General features: G+C 41.8%; 1 protein-coding gene across 12 annotated transcripts in view; it reads right to left on the reverse strand.

Annotated features, from left to right (window-relative positions):
- Nucleotides 1-25,231, reverse strand: part of CADPS2 (calcium dependent secretion activator 2) — a 449,851-nt gene that overhangs the window by 211,178 nt on the left and 213,442 nt on the right. For all 12 annotated transcript variants that reach the window (XM_072764916.1, XM_072764924.1, XM_072764914.1 and 9 more), the window contains exon 7: nt 5,146-5,257. In XM_072764916.1, coding sequence (XP_072621017.1) covers nt 5,146-5,257 — 112 coding nt within the window. The remainder of the gene's footprint in view (nt 1-5,145; nt 5,258-25,231) is intronic.

A 25,231-nucleotide genomic window follows, 5' to 3' on the forward strand; every position in this document is an offset into this window, starting at 1 on the left:
AGCAAACTGTTAAGTCTTTTGCTATGTTGAAATATTATGTAATCGAATTGGAAGAAAGGTGATCTGGCTCCAGCGCATGGTAAAGGAAAACAGGTTCTCTGACTTGTAGGAGACTCCATCCTCAGAGAGGCAGAAGAACCAGCAGCCCTCTGTGGACACTCACGATGTGGTCCCAGGGCCATCAACTCCAAGTGTATGAATGGACAGCAGGCTCTTTTCCTAACAATGGTTAGAGTGTCTTTACAGCAATGCTTCTAAAACTTAAAAAGTCACATGGGTAGAAACTTTAGATACTTATTTTGGGGGCATCTGGATGGCTCCATTGGTTAAGCATCTGGCTCTCAGTTTAGGCTCATGGCATGATCTCAGTGTCCTGGGATTGAGCCCCGGGTCGGGGTCCACGGGGAGTTGCCTTGAGGATCCTCTCTCTCTCTCTGCCCATGTTCTCTCTTTCTCAAAATAAATGAAAAAATAAAAATAAAAATTCATTTTGCACTTAAGAATACCATTCAGCAAGTTTAAAAGTTACTAAGTGCAAGAATTCCTTCTGATGGACTCGATGGAAACTGCTGTCTGCAGATAAATGTTGTGTGACGTATGTAGATTTTTTACATGGTTAGGTGAAGCAAGCTTTGCTTTTAAAGTTGTTAGGACAAAATCATCTTGAAAATTTTTTTTTATTTGGGCATGCTGACACATAATGTTGCATTGGTTTTAGGTGTACAAACATAGTGATTTGACAAGCTGACACCTTATGCTGCGCTCACCATAAGCACAGCTACCATCTGTCACCATTCAGCACTATTAAGATGTCATTGATGAACTGTAGGCTTTCGGGGCTGGACTGGTCAACTATCTGCCTGCAAGGACAAGCCCGTAATATGGAAAATTTCCTGTTCTGCCTCCAGGTATTCCCAAGGCCCCTGGTGGAGGGCTGGCCACTCATTCGGATGAAAAATCTCCATATGCCACCTGCATTTCCATAAATAGGTATTTGCACCTGCCACCTACAAACAAAATCTGCCGCCAAGCACTTGCCAAAGAACATAACTTTCAACTGCCCAATGCCTACATTTGAACTGCCATTTTACAAAACTATATGCTATACAGATTGTTTTCTTACCCCCGACTTACTAGTTCTCAACCTTGGCTGTTCAGTGGTACTATTTGTGCCAGTGCTTCTCAACCTTATACACACATACTATCTCCTGAGAGGTCCGGACTCACCTCAAACCGACCAAAACAAAAGTATGAGCTCACAGCTTGAGTCTCTTCCTGCACTCTCTCCCTAAAGGGGTCCTGATGTGCACAAGAGGTGAGGAGCACTGTCACATATAAAAGCATAGCCAGAAGTACTGTTATAGGATGCAAGTCATGGCCTAAAGTGATATGAAATGTATTCATGACCTATGCATAAAATGACATTAGCTTAAATAAAAGCTGGTTCCCACTTTAAGCCATGAAATTCAACTGGCCCACACTCAGATGGTAATTTGTAAAAGACTGCCACACTTCTTCACCTCATCAGGTGTACTATTTAATGATGTAGAACACAGGTGTTGCTGTCAGAACACCTGGTTCCAATACGGACTCCCACACTTGTTGAGTGCTCTTAATCAGATTCTTACTTTTCTGTCTCAACATGCAGTGTTACTACCATTCTCAAAAAGGATTCAATGGGGCGAAGGGCCTGATTTCTTTCCCTTGCATTTAAGCTTCACCTATGTTACTGCATGAATTAATAATTTATTTCTTTTTAGCACTGAATAGAATTTTGCAGATGTACAGTTCGCTTATCCATTCCTCTGCTCAAGGACACCTTACTGCTTCCAGTTTTTTTAGTGATTATGAAGAAAGCTGTTATAAACATTCCCATACAGATATTTATTTACCAATAAACCCTTGGGTAAATACCTAAGAGGGCAACTGCTGGGTGATATGGCATGCCTGTTTCACTTAAAAAATAAAAGAAAAAACAACCTGGCAGGTTGTATTCCCAAAGTGGCTATACTGTTTTTGTACTTCTACCAGCAAAGATTAAGGTTCTGTTGTTTTGTATCCTTGTCAACATTTGTTATTGTCAGCATTCTTGTACTTTAGCCATTTTACCAGCTATGCAGTTGTGGTTATCTCCCTTGTGGTATAAATCTATTTCAACAACCATGTGGCTCATCTTTAAATTCACTCATATGCAAAATTTTAATTAGAAAACTTCACTCTAAAACTAAGATATCCAGATATCTATTCATAAAATTTTAGATTGTAAATTTCAGATCATGTAAGACCTTTTCCTTCAAGTTAAAAAAACAAAAAAACCCAAAAAACTCTTCCTGTAGGGCGCCTGCATGGCTCAGTCAGTTAGACGTCAGCCCCTTCGACTCGGGTCATGATCCTGACGTCCTGGGATTGAGCCCTGTGTTGGCCTCCCTTGCTTGTGCTCTCTGTTGCTATCTCTGTATCTCTCTCTCAAATAAACAAAATCTTTTAAAAAAAAACCTATTCCTGCTTCTCAGTATAAAAGCAGATAAATATATAGCAAAACATTAGTAATAGTTCTACAACCCAGAGACAATCACCAATTCTCCTGTGTGTGTACGTGCATGGGCTCACATCCAAAGGCCCAAAGTCTAAAGCAGGACTGAATCAGGTATGTGTGAGGAACAGAAGAAAGCCGAATGTGAAGGAAGGATGATACAGTACGCAAGGGGGCTGTCATAAGAGATGAAATTAGAGAAAGAGGTCAGCTCCTGGGGAGCAGGTGGCTTCGATGTTGGTGTGCGTGGAAACTACCAGGAGGCCCCGTTACACAGGCTGCAGCACACCACCTTCAGAGAGTTCCTGGTCCAGGAAGCTAGTGGCCTGAGAATCTGCATTTCTAACAACCTGCTGATTTTGCTGACCCAGGGTCCCACGCTGAAAACTGTTCCTGGGCCTGCCTCACTATGATGAGGAATCTTATTTTTATTCCAAATAAATGAGAAGACACTGGAAGATTTTTAAAGGGCAGAATGAGGTGATTTGTTTTGAATTTTAAATAGAACATAATAGCTGAAGTGTGAAAGCTAGATCAGAGGGGGCAAGAAGATAAATGGGAAAGTAGTAAGGAATCTATTACCAGCAAGGAAGAATGCTGTCTGAATTAGGGTAGAGGGGATATGAACATGTGGGTATACTCATAATAAATTTAGGGAAAGCTCACAGAACTTGCAAACAGAAGAGTATTATATTAAGGTGAAGGAAGGAGCAACAAAGGATATGCCAAGGTCACTGGCTTGAAAACTGCCTCTATGCAAGATTCAACGGGGGTGCTAATCATGAGTTGTATTTTAGAAATATTTGGTTTGAGACAACTGTTAAATGCAACTAGAAATACCAAGTATGCAGGCTGGATATATAAACTGAAGCTCCAAGTAAGAAAAACTTAAAAATTGGAAGTCAATAACATATATATGATAATTATAATCATGGAACCTACTCAGATCATTAGTATAGTTCAATGGATCTCTAAGTAGGTGATTCCGCACACCTCCCAGGGGACAGTTAGCAGTGTTTAGAGACACTGCTGAGCATCCTGACGTAAGGCTGGGTGAACTACTGGCATCTCACTGGAGGTAGGGATGCTGCTAAAGAGAAAGTGTATAGAGAAGTTTCTGACTACAAAGCATTTTCCTGCTCAAAATACCAATAGTGTGGGGTTCAGAAACTGGTACAGAAACAACAGTGGTCTTGTATGAAGGGACTGAGGAACACTAGGCCCTTCTCAGACATACAACTGACTGGAAAACACACCAATCGCATACTCAATTTAGAAACTGCTTAAACATATATATGTTTTAAAATGAATTAAAATTCAGCAGAGAAGTGAATTAAAAATATCTAAAGAATTACACTATAGCATTAGACTTAAAATGGCTGCTATTAGTGAAAAATAGTTATAATAAGGACATAGGGTAAAATTAATGTAATAGTTTAAATGAAAAATCCTGATTCATAAATCCGTAAGACCATCTGTAGTTTCCAGGGCTCTTGTGTGAGATCATGACACCTGTACACGTTTGTTCAATGAGTAAGTGCGCAGACACGCAAGCACATGAATGAATGGTAGGGCTTAGCTCTAGGTTTTAACAAATACATGTTAACAAGGAAACAGAAGACAAAAACCGGAATGTGGGAATGCTGATCCTCAATTTCTGGAGTGTGGGGACAGACTCATAAAATCCCTGGAAATGGAAAAACTCTAAAGGAGACAGAAGAGGAGAAAGATTGGAAATGGATAAAAATCCCAACTTTGAGGGAAAAAACTCCAATATACCCAATGATCCAAGTATCCTTGAACATCTAGCATCACACAAGCTGTCAATCATCATCACCAGAGATTTTCAGGTGAGATTTCTGCAGGTTTTAATCTCTGGCAAACATCTATGAAGTCAGCCTTCAGGCCTGTGTAAGAGAGACCATGTTACAGAAGAGGACCCTACAGCCCCCCGACCAGAGCACGTCTACTTCATAGATGAGACTGCAGAAAATCTTTCACATAGAGAGGTGCTAAGATCACAAATCTACCCGAATCTTAATGCTTTTAACTCCCAGAAGAAGCTGAGTATAGTAAAGAGATACTGGAATTAGAGAATAAGTATATTCTAGGTACAAAGTGCAGGAAAAAAAACTCAATGTTACAAGATGCGTGAAAAAGACCTTCTCACAGGGAAAGTGGGAGAGAAGCAGATTTAGATATTCTGTTATCCGTCTAATCACAAAGGACTTAAACTGAGGACTTCAAATATCATGATGCCGCTTTTAACTCACGGACAGAAATGTTTAAGTGAGACTGATCTCTCACCAGGAAGGACACACAAGTTGGTGTCTACCATTCACATGGGCCCCTGACTGTGATCCTGTAAACGACCTTTACGTACCCAAAGCCCATCACAATGCTTTCCGTGTTATTCACAATTACATCTAATAAATCGGAGCTGTAATCTGGGCTCGCGGAAGATGACAAATTATTTTACAGATCACAAATCAATTATTTTATGTAGTTTATAAACAGAAAGTTTACACACTACATACTGGGCCACATTAACTGTGAATTGAAAGAAGTAAAAATCACGTGACCTCAAACACACAGCACGGACCAGGACTCACCCTTCCCAGTTCTTTATCTTCAAGGGCCAGGACCCCAGTGCTTTCTGTGAAGAGTTTTACTTTGACCACAGGCCGAGGATGAGTGGTGGTGAAATCACCTTGAGTTCCCCATCTGTAATGAAGTAACAAAGATTTTCTTTAAAATGCAGCATTAATTTTTTTTTTTTTTTTTTAACAGACAGGTGTATCTCCTTAGGAGGCTCATGAAGCAACACAGAATCTTTGGTGGCTCAATGAGATTTTCAACTTCGCTTTTGTTTCTGACAGATGGCACAGTCAAGAGGAGAAACAACAATAAGTTTTACAGCTTGTAATAATTCCAAGGCTGTTCTAGAAATGAGCACGTTAGAGTATAAAAGACTGTGCAGTGAGAATTTAGGTTAAGGTAAAGCATTCTATATGTAGCCACTGAAACCTATTATTTATTCAAATACAAAATATAACTCCATTTTACAGATGCCTAGAGGGAAATCGTTAAAATTTTGTTTATAGGAGATAGTTTTGCAGAAAACTTTTTTTTTTTTTGGATGCTAAACACTTTCCCATCACTTCTTGGAAAGTCTTTACTAGATGTTTTATATTTTAAAAAGTGGAGGTAATTATGTCAAGTCTATTACTTTATATGATTTTTTAAAGCTTCTGTCAAAAGGAAAGAAATAATCATTATAAAAATATGAACGTTTTGCAGTTAATTTCCCAATACACTCTCCTAGGAATGCAGTAAGTCTGTCGACATCTGGCTTTTCAAATCATTATAACAAAATAACATTTTTCTTGGCTTATCTCTTAATTAGTAGCATCTCAGCTTTACCACACACCAATTCATCCCAGCATATTTACAAACTCAACTGGTGCACACCTGATATTAAAGAATCTTATCAATATTTCTCATAACTCTGAGATCACAGGCATGAGATGCAGCACAGCAGGAAGGAAATGCCTTTGAGAAAAACACATGAAAGTGAGATTTAACAAAATAGGAATTCCTGCTACAAATAACTCGCCATATAAAAATACTGATTTTCTTAAATTGTTTTAAAAAAAACCCAAACTTACCCTTTGGAAGGGATTATCTAAACTTTGTCTTATAAACCATATTCAGAAAGCTTGGGAAATGAAAAAAAAAATGGAGAAAGTCTAATATAAACTGAGTAACTGTGAGGTCTTCCTCTCCTACCACAGCAGTGGTAACACCATAGTGTGTGTATAGTAAAGCAGAGGCCATTTCAATGACCAAAGAAACTAGTATCCGGATGCAATCTGTTCCCCTGAAATTAAAATCATACACCAGAGGGAAAAGAGATATTCAATTAGGATGGAAAAGCAGCTTAATTTTTATTTTAGACTTGCAGAAAGTGGTTAGCAAATAATTTTTGCCATTTCCTAGAATTAAGATTGCTGAGATAAAGTAGAGCCATAAGACTAACAATGAAATGGATTCAGAACCAAAATAAGGGAGAAAAATTCTCAACTTAATGTGTGGGATCTTCAGCCTTGAATGGTCAAGGCTGTCCAGATGACAACTCCGGAGTAGATTCCCATGACATATCATCTTTATTTGGTGTCATAGGATTAAACTTGGAAAACTAATCTTTTGAGACATTTTCTTACAACTAAAATCAAAGATCTCAGGGCAGCCCGGGTGGCTCAGTGGTTTAACGCCGCCTTTGGCCCAGGGCGTGGTCCTAGAGACCCGAGATGGAGTCCCACGTCGTCGGGCTCCCTCCATGGAGCCTGCTTCTCCCTCTGCCTGTGTCTCTGCCTCTCTCTGTCTCTCATGAATAAATAAAATATTAGAAAAATCAAATCAAAGATCTATAGTAGCTATGTACACAGCCAAATAGGTTCACGTAGAATTCGCTTATCTTTTAAACTAATTCTCTTTGTAAAAATTCATTTGGGTTTTTCTTCCCCCCCTATAATGTCAAAAATGCCTCCAAAGCCCTTATACTGTTTTCTACGATTGTTCGTAATTCCCCATCTACAACAATACATGGTTCTCCAAAGAGAAAAATACTGATGACCACATTAGCTGTCACTGGGGACTTGGCGAGTTTCATCCTCCACCCCCATCTCCCCGCCACTTTACAAGAAGGGAAATGTGTGCTCGCCGCAGCAGCATATACACTAATACAGACAAGATTAGCGTGGCCCCTGAGCACGGATGGTGTGTGAAGGCAGAGGCACTGCTGTCTGAATGAGACAAACAGCAGTGCACTTGAGAAGAACTGTGCTTGCTCACTCGTGAGGCAGTGAACTCCTAGAAAACTGCCTTCGACCCCTCCGATCCTTCATGAACACACATCTTCAACAACTCTTCTTGGATGGTTCAGGGCAGGCTATTCCAATATATGCCATTTTGGTACATTATCTTGGATTAAAGTTACTTAAGATAAGGCAGGTGCAACAAGGTACTCTCACCCTTCCTTTGTGCCCCTGAAAAGCAGGAAATCCGTCTCCCACAGGAAAGACCCTCCCCGGCCACCCATACTGGAAAGTAGGAAACATCCTTATTACCAGAAATAGGGACAAATCTTGTCACTGCTTTACTTACTAATAACCCCAAGGTCCAAACTTCTTTGTCGATTCTTCACAAATGTATAGTTTGTCTAAGAAATATAAAAGCTGTCTGCTTTGGTCATTTCTTTGACACTCATATTTCATATAAATTTAAATTTGTTTTTCTCCTGTTAATCTGTCTTATGTCAATTATAAGAGCAACCAAAGACACTGGAAGAAAGGAATAGTTTTCCACGCTTGTATCTCCAGTCTTCATTCACTAGCCATCTCTCATTGACTCATTAGAAACACTTTATTATGTAAATTATACATTAAGTGCCTAAAAATAAGATGCTCAATTAAAGAATAAAAATCAGCATTCCCACTACTGAGGTTAAGATGGAGAATATGCCAGCACATCAGAAGAGTCATCTCTGTGACCTGCCCTGGTAATGTCTTCCTCTCATCCCAAGACTGCACTACCACCAGGGTGCTAGGATCCTGGGTTCCATATTAATAATAGTCTTAAATTCATTTTTTTAAGTGGATTTTTTTTTTTTTTTTGCATTTTACCTCTACAGACAACCACTGCTCTAGGTGTCTTAGAGTTGGTCTTTAATAGGGAAAGGAAATGCTCTTCTTAGTTCATTAAATATCCACAAATAAATGAAAATCTGAGTTTTATACACATGTCAGATATGTGATACATATCATGGTATATCATGGTATATCAGTTATGTCCTAGATTTCCTATCACAGATGGAGGTATATTTTAAGGACGGTCTTAGATATATCATAGATATCCTATATATCATAGGAATATACATCAAATCATAGACACAGCTCACCTATCTGTAATCCAGAATTGAATGCTCTACTAAACTTTTTTCCTATACTTACTGAGATGATCAGTAATTGCAGTGGTTTATACTGATCCATTTTCTTGCTTTTCAGAGATAAGCCTAATTTCCTTCCTAAAAAAACAAACAAAAAAAACCCCACAGACTTAGGCTGCTGTAGTTTGCACTCTGTATCAATATTCCTGATTGAAACTGGCCTGCAGATTTACTTGTGTGTGTGTATGGATTTACATTCCTGTATTGTCCTATTTTTGTTATGTAGCCTTATTGAATGAGTTCAACAGTGCCACATTTTTATTATCTGGAAGAGTTTTTTAAAAATGAGAATGATCTGTTCTTGGAATTTATCCATTAAGCTGTTTGGGCCCAGTGTTTCTTCATGGGAAGATTGCTACTGATTCTATTTCTTCACTGGTTATAGTTATAAAACTACTCTGGTTTTCTTTTTTTTTTTTTTTTCAATAAATTTATTTTTTATTGGTGTTCAATTTACCAACATATAGAATAACACCCAGTGCTCATCCCATCACGTGCCCCCCTCAGTGCCCGTCACCCATTCACCCCCACCCCCCGCCCTACTCTGGTTTTCAATGTGAACCGATTTTGGTATAATACTAGAAAAATACTAATTTCATCTAAGTTTTTCAAAAGTATTTGCACAAAGTCACAAAATACCTCTTATCTTTTACGTCTATGGCATCTGTGGTTATATATCTCTTTCACTCCTAATACTGGTTTTACATGTCTAACTTTGATATAGGCCTTTTATTCTTTTCAAGTTACTGTTGCTCGACGTTGATGATCTTCTCCATTGCATGCTTGTTTTCTACTTCATTAAACTCTTTGTTACTTCATCCTAATTCAACCGTGTTAATTCTGCTGTTGTTCTACATTTTTAACTTGAATTCATGGCTCATTAATTTCAAGCCTTTTGTTGTAAGCATTCAAGCTCAGCATTGTAAGCGTTTCAGGCTATAGATTTCCCTAAGACCACTTTGAGTACAGTGTCCCACAAATTTATATAATTTTTCTCATTGTTTAGATGTTTACAGGTGTGTTTTTAGAATTTATAAATGAAGTTTTACTTTTTCCAAATAAGTTCTATACTTACTACATTAGGTTAGATAACAGAACTTGCAGGATACTAATCTCCTGAAATAAGGGAAACTACCTTTCATATATTCCAAAATATGTTGCCCTCTATGTGTTTATGTGTGTGTTTAGCTCTTGCATGAATATGTGGAAATAAAAAGTATTCTTAGTTGTTGTATACGTGGCCATTAGATTGAGCTTGTTAACTGTGCTACTGAAGTCTATTTTATCAGTACTGATGTTTTGGTATCCTTTACACAGCAAGGTCGAAGTATTAGAATCCTCCATCAAGATAGGGATTTTGACAATTTCCTTTCATATTTTTGTCAACTTTTGGTATCCTATTTGGTGATACCAAAATGTTTAACAGCAACCATGGCCTTTGAGTATGAACCATTTATCTTTTATAATCTGAAGTCCATGATTACTTTTCTACCATTAGACTTGTGTAAAAGTAGACAACACTAGGCTAGGAACGGTAATAACATAGAAAACATGCTTAGAGAAGTCACACAAGAAACCTAATCAACATATTACAGAGTATATCCAGTAATTTCTAAGAAAACGGAGAGCTAGAGGAAGTTTGTAGGAAGCTGTTAGTCATTTAGAACTCGGAAAGCAACCCAGATTATCTGTTCCTAAAGCCTAAGGCGAGGAAGGCAGGATACAGGAGTATCACAGGCCTTGGTAGGCAATCCACAGGAATCTGTCTGCCTACCAAGGCCTAGGTCCTCCTGAGTCAAGGGCGAGGAGTGCTAACGGGCAGCTCCTGCGAAAGGAGAGACTTGAATAAACAACATGCTTGCAGGCAGGGAGAAGCAGGGGCACAAGGGGACCAGCAGATCTGAACTACAACAGCCAGGGGACTAAACCTTCATGATATTTGGTAAAAATGTACAATTTTAAAGGGGTGAATTAATGTAAATACAGTGGTTCTTAATAATCCTCATAAACCCTAACATTCCAGAATACAAATAAATTTGCACCCCCATGATAATTTCTCTTATAAAAACTAAAAGCTATATACAGTTAGAAAATGCTTGTGAATTCTTCAATAAACGAGTTAAAGACACAAGTCTTCCCTCCCACCCCACTCCCCAAAAAAGGCAGAAAAGGAGGGAAGAAGGTAATAGGTATTTTCAATATTAACCAAGATACTTCCTTGTTTTCTACTTAACTGGCATGTTTAAACACTTTCAGGAATTAATACCAGTTATTATCTTCCTACAATTTTCTCTGTATTATGTGATAGAAGAATATATTACCCTTGCTGTCAATTTGCTTTGACTCAAAATACATTGCCTTTTTCTACTTCTATTAATGTATTATTTATGAGGATTCAGACTTCGAATGGAAACCTTCAAAAGAATAAAATCCCTACAAAGCACCTTTATGAGGACAGCAGGACTTCCTGGCTCTGAAAACACAAAGTGGCTCACATACTGACTGAAATAACGGGCATTAATTATGTATTTGCTATTAAATCAAGTATACTGGAAATTCGTACCATGAGTCAAAATACATGCACGTGTCCATTCACCCAGTAAGGCTATTTTCTAGGAATCTCCCCTAATAAAATAGTCGTAAACACTGAAAAGACTACAGGTGGGAACGTGCTCACTGCAGCATCATATACGGCAGCAGAAGTAAGAAACCAGTATCCAACACGAGGGGAAGATCATGTCAATTATGTGGCACACAGTGGAGTGTTTTTCTGGTACTGAAAGCGAGGCCAAGAAGCTGATACAAGGCCAGGTGGGATGTATTGCGGGGTGCGGCGGGGACACCAAACAGTCTGGGCCTCATGTTTTTTCAAAAACCTGAATACGTCGTATGTGCCAGATTATGTCCTAGAATCAGCAGCCAAAGTCTCTGTTTTCATGGAACTTATATTCTAATAGATGATAGACAGCAAGTAACTTGATTATGCACCATGACATACTCCTCTGAAGCCTGCCCTCTGTTCCTGACATGCCTCTCAGAGTGTCTACGGAAGTAGATTTAAAATGTGACCTAAAGGGATTTTCAGAACTTACTAGCATATTTGTTTCCAATTATGTTGAAAATCTTTAACAGTGCAATAGTTATCAAAATCATCCAAATTCCTTGATTCAAAATTATTATTATAAACATATAATGCACACATGATGACAGAAACGAAAACTTAAAAATAGGCTCAACCTACACTCCCTACCTATGGCTGGCCCTGAAGAACAGGGTATATGTAACTTCACAATTATGTTCTCTCTCTATCCTTTTATCCATCCGGCTGTGTGACTGGCATTGGGAAAGCTCAGGCATTAAAAAAATAATAATAAAAAATCAAGATCATAGATCCTGTTGTAGATGAGCTCAGACTGGTTGAAGAGAGAGACCTATACACTCATAATTATAAATAATAAATTCAATCACACAAAATTGAACAGGGTTATGAACTGCACTTTTAAAAATTACTTCTGAGACTGAGCATTTTCTCTTTGTTAGTCATCTGAATTTCTTTTATGACTTGCTTTATTATTGTTGCCCATTTATCTATTACATTAGGCTATCCAGTAGGCTTCCTTTTGATTAAAAAAAACCTCACTATAAGATAAAGACATTTACTGTTTCTGATACCATGTATGGCAAATATTGTTGCAGCTGGTTATTTTCTATTTAACTCTTTTCATGGCTTTTAAAAAAATGTATAGTTCTAAAATATTAGATAGCCAAGTTCTAGCAATTTGATTTATAGTTTGATTGTGACACCTGCTTAAAGAGTCTTTACTTAACTAAAGATTATATAAATACTAATCTTTAGTTCTTCAACATATTTCTATGGTTCAAACCTTCAAGTTGTCTAAGACTTAATAGTGATGCTGGATGGCCTTCTCCCTTAATTTTTCATCTATCCTGATCTCATTTGGTTTAGAAGTCAAAAATATTTACAGTATTATCACAAAAACTGGGGTTTGATGATGAACTTTGTCCTAAAGATTGATGTCCTGAGCTGTGGTAAAATGTTTGAATTCTTGTGGTTTTATGAGATGTTAGGATACCAGTTAGAACAAGAAGGAAACAAACATTTCCAACTTTATTTCTATTCAGTAAAAGGGAGTTCTCTCCATTTAGTAAATCTATTCTAATATATATATATATGGTAAAATATATATATATATATTTTTTTGGTAAAGTCCTTTTTCCTTCTACTATGTAGTTTCTACACATTCTGTGTTAAAGCCATTTCGTAGGATTTTATATTTTGGAATTCTAAGGAATCTGTGTCCTTAATACTGTCTGACAATGGCTGGCATACACTACAGTTATAAACTCTTTCTACAAATTATAGTTTTGCCTCATTTCCAATCCAGTGATTGCTTTTAAGTGATGTTTTCCTCACCAAATTACAATTCTATTACAAAAACCGAGTTATTAAAATAATCAACAATGATTTCTAATTCCAAATACCTCACTTGTTTTTTAACGGAAAACATGAAATAAACATCTAACTAGAGGGGCGCCTGCGTGGCCCAGGGGGTTAAGCATCCAACTCTTGGTTTCAGTGCAGGAATCTCAGGGTCGTGAGACTGAGCTGCTTGTCCAGCTCTGTGCTCAGTGGGAAGTCTGCTTGGCGTTCTCTCTCTCTTCCTCTGCCCCTCCTGCTTGTGCTCTTTATTTCTGTCTCCCAAATAAATAAATCTTTTTAAGAAAACATCTAAATACAGGGTTAAAACAAATAAAATTCTTCAAATAACTGCAGTATGAAAAACAATCTAACCACAGATTATCATTTTTAAAGCAGGCATTTTAAGATTAAATGATGTGACATTTATCTAAGAATTTTTGCCTCCTTAAAGTTTAGGCTCATAACTTAAACATTCAAACATCATATATTTGAAGTAGCACTGATTTAGTTATTTACTTAAGAAGTAGAAAATCTTCCCACGTCTACTGCAATCAATCTCACATAGATCTGAGGTCTTCTCCTGCTGTCCCGCAGGAGATTTGCCCCCCAAACTAATTTGGATTCATCTAATTCATCATAAACTTTCAGGACTGCTTTGAGATAGTTTTAATTACTCCTATTTGGTGACAGGGTAGATGGCCACTCCTCACCAGCTCCTTAAGGGGGACCAAGAGGGAATAGAAATGCCGCACAATGGAGTGCAGTGGGTTGGTCAGAAAAGCCTGATGCTTGTATCCTCAGGAGCGTCACCACCATCACCCGAGCTGTGGCCCTGCTCATGCAGCTACAGGCAGGTGTGCTTTGGTTCCATCAAGAAAGCTGTGTCTGGGGCGCCTCGGGGGCTCAGGACCTGACCCCGGGGTCCTGGGATCAAGTCCCATGTCAGGTTCCCTGCAGGGAGCCTGCTTCTCCCTCTGCCTGTGTCTCTGCCTTTCTCTGTGTGTCTCTCATGAATAAATAAAATGTTTAGAAAAAAAAAAAGAAAGAAAGCTGTAACCCTTGCTTGTATCTGTTGGTTTCTGCCATTGTCCTGCTCACAACTGTCAGAAATACACTGAAACTACTCTGAAACCGGCATGTATGTAAAACAGGTACCTTCAAAGGACTCGCAAAATACACAAAGTAAATGCAAGACTCCATTAGTATGGAGTCTCTATCTCTTTTTAATGGAATAATTTAAAATTGAGAATTGAGAATTTTTAAAGAATGACTAAGAGTCTATTATATAAGTAAAAGTTAAATACAACACTGAAAGCCTTCTAAAATATTAAGTGCTGAACAAATTCTTTTAAATACAGCCATTCCTGATGAATATGGACAATGAAGACAGTTTTATGGAAAGCTCCAAGCAGAAGACACTTTTAGAAGAGCAGATTTTGATATTTAAAAACTTTGACATTTCTGCATCATTTCCCAGGGCCCACTATATCAGGTTTAGCAATTACTGGTGGACTTAAGCCAAAGAATAAGGATAGAATGGTGAAGATTTGACTGCGTTTCTGCGGAAGTGTGGACGGCTGGTGGCATCATTTACCGTGGTCAAAACTACAAGAGGCGAAGGGACTTATTTGAAAACTCAAGTGTCCGATTCCAACAAGCTGCTGGAAATTCATCTGGACTTTAGCAACAAGGCTGCAAATAAAGATTCCGATTTGAGAGTCACTAACAGGTGACAGGAGGAACTACAGGAATGCGTGTCCCTATGACGGGTGTCCCTTAAGAACTGGAGATGGGAGGAGTTCGTATCTCACAAATCCAGGCCTGCGTATGTATCTCTAGCCAGATGGGCATGCGTGCACCCAAACATAGGCTTTTTGTCATTAAATACACAGGATATTCACATTGCTCACTTGTGCTCTATTACATAACATGCCATAGTGATCTTCTTTACTTACCAGTACATGGACTGCACACAGTTTTAAGTCTCTAAAGCAACCCCTCCTTGTAGGGCTCTTCTTATGGACCCTAAGGCTGTTTCCGATTTTAACTATTGTAAAAGTGCTGCAAAGACATCACCTTGATCTCAGGGCCATGAGCTCAACCCTGCATCTGGCTCTGCACTGGGCGTGGAGCCTGTGAGGGATAATTGCCCTCCCCTGTCTCTCTCTGCCCTGGCCCCTCTCAACTGCCACCCTCAAATCATGCATGATCTCTCTTAAAAAGAAAAAAGAAACCACCAAGGACAGAATTCTAAGACAGCCCAAGATTTTAAACTATTCTTGGGGTTCCTGGGTGGCTCAGTCGGTGAAGCGTCTGCCTTCGGCTCAAGTCATGATCCCGGGGTCCTGGGATGGGACCCCAGGTTGGGCTCACTGCTCAGCGGGGAGTCTGCTTCTCCCTCTCCCTGCCACTCCAACCTCTGTCAAATAAATAGGTAAAATCTTTAAAAAAGGGATCCCTGGGTGGCGCAGCGGTTTGGCGCCTGCCTTTGGCCCAGGGCGCGATCCTGGAGACCCGGGATCAAGTCCCACGTCAGGCTCCCGGCGCATGGAGCCTGCTTCTCCCTCCGCCTGTGTCTCTGCCTCTCTCTTTCTCTCCGTATGACTATCATAAATAAATAAAATTAAAAAAAATTAAAAAAAAATCTTTAAAAAAAATTAAAGTACTCTTAAATATAAAAGAATATACTATTTTAAAAGTTGATTCATAAGACGAATGCCTATGGAAATAAAATGCAGCACAAACAGCCCGGTTCTACTAAAAGTCCAAATTCTAAAATAATTCATTTTAATATAAAATCCAAGTATGTTAGGATTTGAGAAGTTTACTGTAAACAAACATCCTTCACTTTCAATTTTAATAATCTGTAGGACAAACTTCCCTTAAAAATACACTGAATATATCATTAAACAAATATCCTATACATTTAATGAAATTTTAAGTTAGGTGATCAATAGTGTTTACAAAAAATGCTTTACTTATTGCTATTACTGTTGTTGACATTCTTTAAACATCTTTGAAATTTCAATTTGGTATCGAATTTGAACCGCACAAGAGGTTAGGAATATATCCAGGGCAGTATCGCTATGCCAAAGAATGAAATCACGACGCGGCCTTCTAGGCCACGAAGCTGACGTTTACCTGACAAAGGACACTGTTATTTAAGACAAAGTATTCTGTTCTTTCAACAAAAGGAATCGATCTGTACAGCGGCACCACGACCACCCCCAGGACATCAGCTACCCCGATGTATCACTGCTCTCAACAGTCTCCTGCAGAGGAGTGTGTGCGGCGAGGCGGGACACAGTCAGATGGATTAAGAAAAATAAAAATAAGAAGGAAAAGAAAATTGCGACCCAGTCCCAGAGCGGCTGCCCCCAGCAGAGTACAGAGGCAAAACGGGGCAGACGCCGGAGCCAGAGCTGTACTCAACGGCCGCTCCCGACAGGCACGGCCTGGGCCGTGGCCCCCGCCCTCACTTCATCCTACCCGCCTCACCAGCCGTCGAGGCCCGAGGCAGGATGCAGGCGATGAGCCTGGAGCCTGCCCCAACGGCCCGCACCTGTCCCGCGGGAAGCACACGGGATGAGGGTGCCCGCGCCGTGCCAGGGCCTCTGGCTCCACCGCCCAGCAGAGCGACACGTCCCGGAGAAGAACGGGTAGTCTGCAACAGGGAAGTCTAATCAGCTTCACAAAAAGGCAACACTGGAATCCAGAGAGTATAAGAAACTACAGAGAGAGAGAGGCTTCCGTTACTAGAAAACATGACAAAAAAAGAGGAAAGAGAGAGAGAGAGGGAGAGAGAGGGCAAAAGGAAGAGGAGAGAGGGTGGTAAGGAGACGGGGAGAGAGATGGAGGAAAGGAGGGAGGTTTAGTAAGGGGCCAACCTTATAACCTCAGTGTTACCCTAAATCCTAAGAGTTTTGCATATTACCTGCCATCTTCCTTTACAAAATAATTCAGTCTAAAACGCTGACACGAAGCAAATTTTAACAGGACTAGAAAGTATCCTTTACAGTTAAACGAAGTTTGATCACTTGACTTCTGGGATGATCTTTCAAAACTGGTCCATTAAAACTTTTTTTTTTTTTTTAGATTTTTATTTATTTATTCATGAGAGACCCAGAGAGAGAGAGGCAGAGACACAGGCAGAGGGAGAAGCAGGCTCCATGCAGGGAGCGATGTGGGACTTGATCCCAGGACCTGGGGTCACACCCTGGGCCAAAGGCAGACTCTCCACTGCTGAGCCCCCTGGAGCCCCAAAACTTTTGATTATGATGGAAAGACAATACAAAGTTATCTTGTCAACACGGCAGAAGGAGAAATCCTGAGATGACATTTTTCACTTGAAGGCACAAGGACACCTGGGGATGGCTTGCGGTGGGCACTGGTCACTTTCACAACACAAGAGAGATCCCGGGGGCCCCACCTCCACTGTCCCTTCCCGGGTCTTGGACATTTCCACTTCCCTGCAAGGAGACAGCTCCCATGTCGCTGCTTTCAGGATCACTAAAGCCTCAAGAATAACAGGATACAATTATCCTTCAAGGTCTGTATTTCATTTGTGAAGTATTCATGCCATTAAACCTCCATATCCAGAGTAATCATATTACACTTATACCATTTTCTTCTGGGAAAGTCTAGCAGGCATGTTAGCACAAAATCGGGTTTCAGAAAAAATAGAAGATATAATCCCTCCCAAGCATTTTCCTTTCTCTCATTCATGGCGGGGTGGTTCAAAGATCTTAGCTCGAAGCATCGAATTTTAAAGAGAACCATTTGTCATATCTTGCATTACCATTTTACTTGGTCAAGGCAGCACAGAAAATGTAACTTTTTATAAGATGGAAACTGAGATTTTAAAGAACTTAGAGAAACACAAACCTGATGGAAGCTCCATTAATGTAGCTCTAGAGCATGAAGTAATACAACGCATCTCTACAGAGAGGTTCAAATCCTAAAATGCACTGGTGCAGAAAGGAGCAGAACTACACTGCATAAACCAATAATCAATCACCTCCACACACGTATCACTGTATGTTCATCCTGGGGTTATACCCTCAACTTTGAAGTAAAAGAACATTAGTGTGGTTTGTTTCTGTTTTGGTTTGTTTTTTTGATACAAAGTAAAATGTGATTGTGTTATATGAACTGGAAAAAAAAAGCCTTTCAACTGTGAAAATAATGCATTCTCCTTCCAAGATAAAATGTCCTACAGAAATTTAAAATATAGGATTTCAAGCTATTGTGACGAATCAGTAGAGCATGGTGCTGCTAGTAAATCGGAACATCCATGTTACTAGTATTGATTTTTACCAGATACATCCCAATAGTCAATCTCTAATATGACAGAACTTTAAGGCAGGTTCATGCTCTTGGGGGCCAGATGTATGGGTGCGAAAATGCTTTCCTCTACATTTTCTGTATGAACACCTTGGACTCGCGAGGTGCTATGATGTCAGTCATCGCTTCCTACTGGCTGGCGCCTGAAAGCAAGTGCTCCCCAGTCCCCGCCCGGGGAAAGGCCTCGGGGTCCGTATGGCTGTACACGGGGGCTTTAAAGAGAGAAAGCCCGCCTGAATTATCTACCCGGGTTACTCCGTGTCTCCCAGGAACGGTCCTCCGGGGGCGCTCTCTGCACATAAAACGTTGTTTCTTTGGGTGAAATAAAAAACTTTTCAACTGCACAGGAGGAGCTTAGGAGGAACGAAGTATCTGAATTACACAAATACCTGAGATCTCCCAAGGGCACAATTCCTGGGGGGTTGAGAAGATGGCAAAACGCACGCTGTGCTCAAGAAGGGCAGGATGCAGGGGGCAGAGGCAGGCGGACACCAGGGCATGCAGCGCACGGGGCCGAGCAGGGAGCCGCGGGGACAGCACCCGGGGACGCGGGGACCATGAGCTACGCAGTCGCTGCCCCAGGATCCTATGATGCCCAGCCCCATGTTATTGGGGAAAAGAAATCCCCGCTTGCCGGTTTCTGATGGTCAGCAACGGGCCTTTGGGACGACCCTAGAACAGAAACGTAACACAGACATGCCTTTGACAGCTAAGGACATTCACACCGATATTTTAGGAACTGACTCCGGTGCTCATGAGTTAATACGGGAATACAGCCTGCTGGGGTTCCACGGGCCCGGAAACTGCTGCGTCGGTTTGGGTTCCTCCAACACCAACCTAGCAGGCAACTGAAGGGACCTTTACATGATGACACTCTCTAGCTCCTGTCCTCACGTGTGCAACCTCTGGCCCTGACCTATTATAAGCACCTGGCACATGCCCGTCATGGGGCTGCAGGTGGAGCACAGGCAGATGAGGGAACAGGCTGCAGCCCCAGGCCAGGGCCCATAGGGAAGGGACAGGCAGGCATGTCGCACACACCATCTGTCACTGAGGAAGGCGGCAGCGTCCTGCCTCAAGAGGGCAGACTCTCCGCATCACTTTTCCACCTTCAGGACTGGTCTCAGCAGCTACCGAGGTTACCCACAGCTGTGGAAGCAGCGCATCCTTCACTGCGGCCCCGTGGCCCTGGATCTACCCGCACACACCGCAGTTCTGACTGTGCAGGAGCACTGAGGACGCCCGGGTCTCCATCCTGGCTCTCCGCTCAGCAGCTGCTCTAATTACATATGCTGGTTAGTATTTTTTAAGGATCCGTTTTCTTATGTAGAACACAGGAATAGTAATGAGGCCCACCTGACATTAAGGATTCGGAAGAATGAGCGACATCCATAAGGAATTACCCGGATGCCTGGAAAACTAGGAGGCCTACACACAAGTGCTTACTCTCCATGCACGTGCGCACCCCGTCCTCCTGATGTCAGGATGGAGTTCCCAGTGACCAATTCCCAATCACCTTCCCATACCAGCTCCCCGAAGGGAAAGAAGTCCTGTGAGTGATCGTATATTCTCTTTTCCATGGGAAGCAGCAGCAAACATCGAGTACGACAGGACAGAGGTCCTCAAACACTCCCGGTTCTAGGCACACGGCGATTCAGCTTCTGCTGACGCTGACTGCTGGGAAGGCCATCGCTGCCCAACCCGCTGCAGCAAACAGGGCAAACACATGTTTTGGCTTTACGGATGCTTTATCAGCGGATATAAAGCACTGCTACTTTGCATAGTCATGGTGCCCTAATCTTAAGGTAAGACGCTGCATTTTGGAGAATACTGCGCCAAATATATTTGGAATTCCTAAATATAAAATCCCCAGAGGTTCTCTTTGGAAGAAACTCTGAAACCAAAGAACTGACGATCCATCCTTACAGCATTTTATAGGTTGTATGCAGCTGGCACTTATCTTGGCTACTCTGAGAACCTCATACTGGAGGAGGGGCTTCAGTATGTTTGCAGAAAGTCCAGTCTTGAGAAGAATTTAAGAATTCAAGACTCCACCTGGCAGCTCTCTCCTCCCCCGTTTAGTCTGGTAGCCAGAGGAAGACACTTGAGCTTTCTCATTTGTTTTTCCTTCACTTACTCTGTCCTTGGGCTATGAGGGTCATCAACAGTCTTACTTTTAAAAGGTGGAGATTAAACAAACAAAAAAAGCGAAGAATGGCTCTGTAGATGAGGTGACTGGAAGGACCAGAGAGTCAAGAAACACGCCCGGCTATAGTGCAGCCACCTGCCTGTTCTTCCTGAGTAGGACGGATCCCTCGCTGTCCCACGTGCCCCACCCTTGTCTGGCAACAACGCACCTTTCTCAAGGGCCACTTGCTCAGAAAGACTTCCTTACCGGTCCCCACCTGCTCCACAGGACAATCTCCCAAATCAGGTAGATTGTGACCTATTTGCATAGGATTACACTCATTTCTTTCAAAGCAGTCACCCAGTTTGTAATGATGTATGCTACTAGGTGCTTAGCTATTAATGCCTGTCTTCCCTGCTTCCGACGACAAGTGCCATTCGCCATAGCTATGTCTGATCTTAGGCATCATCTCCACCCCAGCACTTGCGTAGCACTTAGCAGGGCTTGAAATCATTAAATAAATGACAGCATAAGCTTTATTCTAACCAGTCCTCAAAGGACCGTGCGGAGAGCCACAGTGTTTGGATGACCAAGCTCCCAAGTAAATCCTGCTGTGTTCACTGTAGGAGGTGAACCAGGTCGGATCAGGAACGGTGCTCCTTGAATCATGGCCCCATGGGGCAACTGCACAAGTGCCACATGCAAACTTCTACACCAGACTGTCAGCCACACAAACATATACAGAATTTGTCATATTTACGGATGAACAATTTCTATGGGTAATGCAGCCAACTCAAGGGGGAGGGGGTTACTGTTAAAAAGATGGTCACCTGAGTCTGAAAGCCACTTCTGTATTTTAAGATATGACATCGCCTCTGGCTAATATCCTGTGACTTTAGCATGTTTATAGTGGCTAAGACTCTAAAGCAAACGGGTGTCTTCATACCAGAACTGTCACAGCTGATCAACACGTGCATCTATTTTAAGTGTGCTTACTTGGGACCACTATTCGTTTCTTAGCCAATCAGTCTCAGCCAACAGTGACAAAGTAGAACTTTCTTTAGGCAAATATTTGTTAATGGGTAACAGGTGTGTTTTTATTCATTAAACATCTATTTTGAGCACTTAAGTTTTCTGTTAAGCTTTGTAGTGACTGAATAAAAGTATTTTGTGTTTTTTTTTCCAGTTGTTTGGATACTTTTTTTTTTTAATCGTACCACTACTGCACCTGTGCCCAGCTTATGTGGAGAATCATCGCAGAAAACCCCACCAGAACTGAATTCTCCATGACTACTTCAGGAGCAGCCACAATTTTCTCTATGAGGTATCTCTGGTCTTTTCATCCACCGAAGTCTTCTCTAACATGAAAAATGAAATAATGAGGCAAAAACTATTTGTACACATTGTAAAACTCAATGCTAACTCCAGACGAGAAAGATAGTTTACTCCCAATTTCCCTTTGAACACCCCATCAGTATTTTGTTGACCAAACAGGTCTGAGATGCTTCCACCTTGAGGAGAATCACAACATTTACCTGTGGATTTGTGTTTCAGGCTTGTTCTTGTTTTTTACAGATTTGTTTATTTGAGAGGGTGAGTGAGCAGGAGCAGGGGTAGGGAGCAGGAGAGGGAGAAGGAGCAGCAGACCCGCCCCCCCCAGCAGCGTTCCTGACGTGGGGCTCGATCTCAGGACCCGGAGATTATGACCTGAGCCCAAGGCAGGTGCGTAACCACTGAGCCACCCGCCGAGGCAACCTGTATTCCTGTTTAATCAGATGAGATACATTCATCATGTTTTTCAATGGAAGCATACAGAACTTGTGACAAAGCCAGAGCTGGCATCTTGATATATATATATATATATATATATATATATATATATATATATATATATATAAATACATTTATTTATTTATTTTAAATGAGAATAATACGATTTTAGAAGACCAACCATCATCTGGGTCCTCTGACCTCCAAAATCATGTGTTCACAAAACAGTTTAATTGCCCAGTTAGATATTTAATTATTTTGGGATTACAACTTCCCTTTCCTTAACCACCTGTATGTATATGTTTTGCTGTCACTTGTTAATACTTACATATGCAAAATAAGTAAGCAACATGGGTGGGACATTTTTAAGTGAAAACAAGCACAGTTGTGGATTTGGTTAAATAAAAATATCCTACCTTTGTTACAAAGATACGACGACTTTAAGGAATGCTAAAATTCCAGCTTAACTAAGGAGCGTTTGCCCCTAGAAACCGCATGGGATCCACAGAGGAGATTTCAGTCTGTCACCGTACAAATGTCCTGACGTACATGATGGGATGTCAGGGTTAGATTATGTGCAATTTGTGAAGGAAGCCGTGGGACACAGACAGTGCTCTGTGCAGTGTCACTCAGCAGGTTGTATCTACGCACGTGGTGGTGGAAATCAGGATGACAACTGGCCCCAGTTAAGTCCAGACTCACATTTGACTTTCTTACGCGTGAACACCAGACGACCAGTCAGTGTGTATCTAGTTGTATACGTACATCCAGTTTTTGTTGATCGGTATTTTCCCCTATAGACTAATCAACCTGATGCTTAAGGAATAGATCCAAGAGAATCCTGTCATCAGTTGTTAAGGGTCAAATGCTCCGACAGAGAGAGGTCAGCCTCAGAGCCACTGAGGACGCAACGTGAACCGGACCCGGTGTCTGCCTCCCAGGAAACCACAGGACTGAGCGGCAGCAAATAGCAGAAGCTGCAACACACAGAGTTTGGGGGACAGAGTCCACACGAGGTTAAGGAACCTGCTGGGAGAGTGAGTGCCGGGGCGCAAGAAGGCCGCGGAGGGGAGCACCGCACACCCCACTCCAGGGGCGCAGCAGGCGGCCTCGGACCAGGACAGACGGCATTTCTCTCCACGGATGCTTCCCCCTCCTGCCGAGGGAGGTGCTGAGGGAAACTGCTGCCATAAAAACGCAGCATCACACTCCTGCTTGAAAAGACCGTGGCCCGCCGGAACGCAGGAGGCAGGTGCAGAGGTAAGTGCAAGTCGAGTAAACACGGCCCCTCACGGAGACGGCATCATGAAGGCGGAGGGAAGTCACCACCGAATGTCGCCGGGATTGACATCATGTCACTGTTTTAGAGACTGGGCTACGGGGGAGGCAAGAAGGGAAACAGGGAGACCAAGGAGAGCCTCGCAAAGTAAAGTCGGCAGTGGCTAGACCAACTTTACTTTGCGAGGCTCTCCTTGACCAGGGGATGCGGGAAGAAAAATCATCCTGCTGGGCGACGAGGAGACACACGTGACAGGATTTAGACACGGGGACTGCAAAGAGGAAGGAATGCTCAGCACCCAGACATCTGGCTGGGGCCCCTGTGCAGACGGAGGCATCCCACTCCTGGGATGGGACCCGGGCCAAGGCTAAGGGTCACAAAGAAGTGTCTCTATTTGAATGTGTTGAATTTTCAGAGATCCCCGAGTGAAGGCAACCACACAGATGCGCCGCCCCATGTCAACGTGGAGGATCAAAAAGGAGACCCTGTCCAGCGGACAATGACTTCCAGGAACAGCTTTCTGAATCCGAAAGCCATTTTCCTTTGTGTTCTATCCCAAGGGTTGGCCCACCGCAGAGGTTTCTTTCAGGAGGAGCAGCGCCACATACATTATGAATCGCTCACATTTTAAAGTAATACAGAATACATCGTATCTGCCTCCTATCTAACAAAGGAGACTGATTACATCCTACGGTGAGGTTCTTGCTCACCCACGCCAGATGGATGACTATTTCTAGATCAGATTAACGATCCTCCCGGTAACCTATCTTGGTTTACAGGAGAAGTGCGGTGAAACGGGACAGTCGTGATCCCTTTCTAAGAATGCGGGGTTTGCGTGTTACATCTTCGCGCTGGTTCTAAGACAAGAACGGTTATAAAATAGATGCACACTTTTTGTCCAAGCTGCCACACACAACAGTATGGCAAGAAAACAAAGCAAACCACAGAAAGTAGCTAAGTAAAGGAATTAGCCTCTTTGCGAACAGAAAGAGCAGCCCCGTGGAGTCAAAGCAACAAAGCCAAGCACAGCTTGGTGTAAACAAGCTTCCTCTTTTTAAAGATCCCACCAGCTGAGGGAGAACAGCAAAGGTCACTGGCGAGGTTGGGGACCTTCTCTGGAAAACGAAGCCGTGAAACATTCACAGATATGCCCAAGAAAATATTAACGATAATTTTCATGTAATCAGCAATCTGTCTGATTATGGGAGAAACAGGTCCATCTGTCAGTAAGTCTCATCACAAAAGTGACTAATTGCATTAAGTCCACAAACCTGTTCTGAGCCTCCGGAAGAATTCTGAAGTTTTAATGAGTTGCCTCAGAAATCGAGTCCTCCGGTCTAAGCCATTTACAATTCTAGTCCCACAAAAGTAGGACGTGTGCTTAAGCAGGGAGCTCACATAAACGCTGAAATCCCCCTGGATGTAACGGTGACATGAAGCTGTCTGGAGGTGAACTTAAAACACATCCATCTGTCTTGGTCCTCCTGACCTCGGGCTAATTTACTTAGGAACTAACAAGTCTCTCTCCTGGGAGTTCGCTCTGCGGCCTGCACCTGGGGAGCACAGGAGAACGAAGAGACCCAAGGCGCTGGTCCCCAGGCAGGAGGAGTACCTGGATGCAAACGTCCTGAATTTTTGTAGGGAGTCTACAGGAAAAGTTGTTTAATGCTGATGTAAATGTTGACCTTCAGCTACTGATTATATTTTAACAAAAACACAAGATGCCACTT

The sequence above is a fragment of the Vulpes vulpes genome, chromosome 7 (genome assembly GCF_048418805.1).
Source record: "Vulpes vulpes isolate BD-2025 chromosome 7, VulVul3, whole genome shotgun sequence".
NCBI lineage: Eukaryota > Metazoa > Chordata > Mammalia > Carnivora > Canidae > Vulpes > Vulpes vulpes.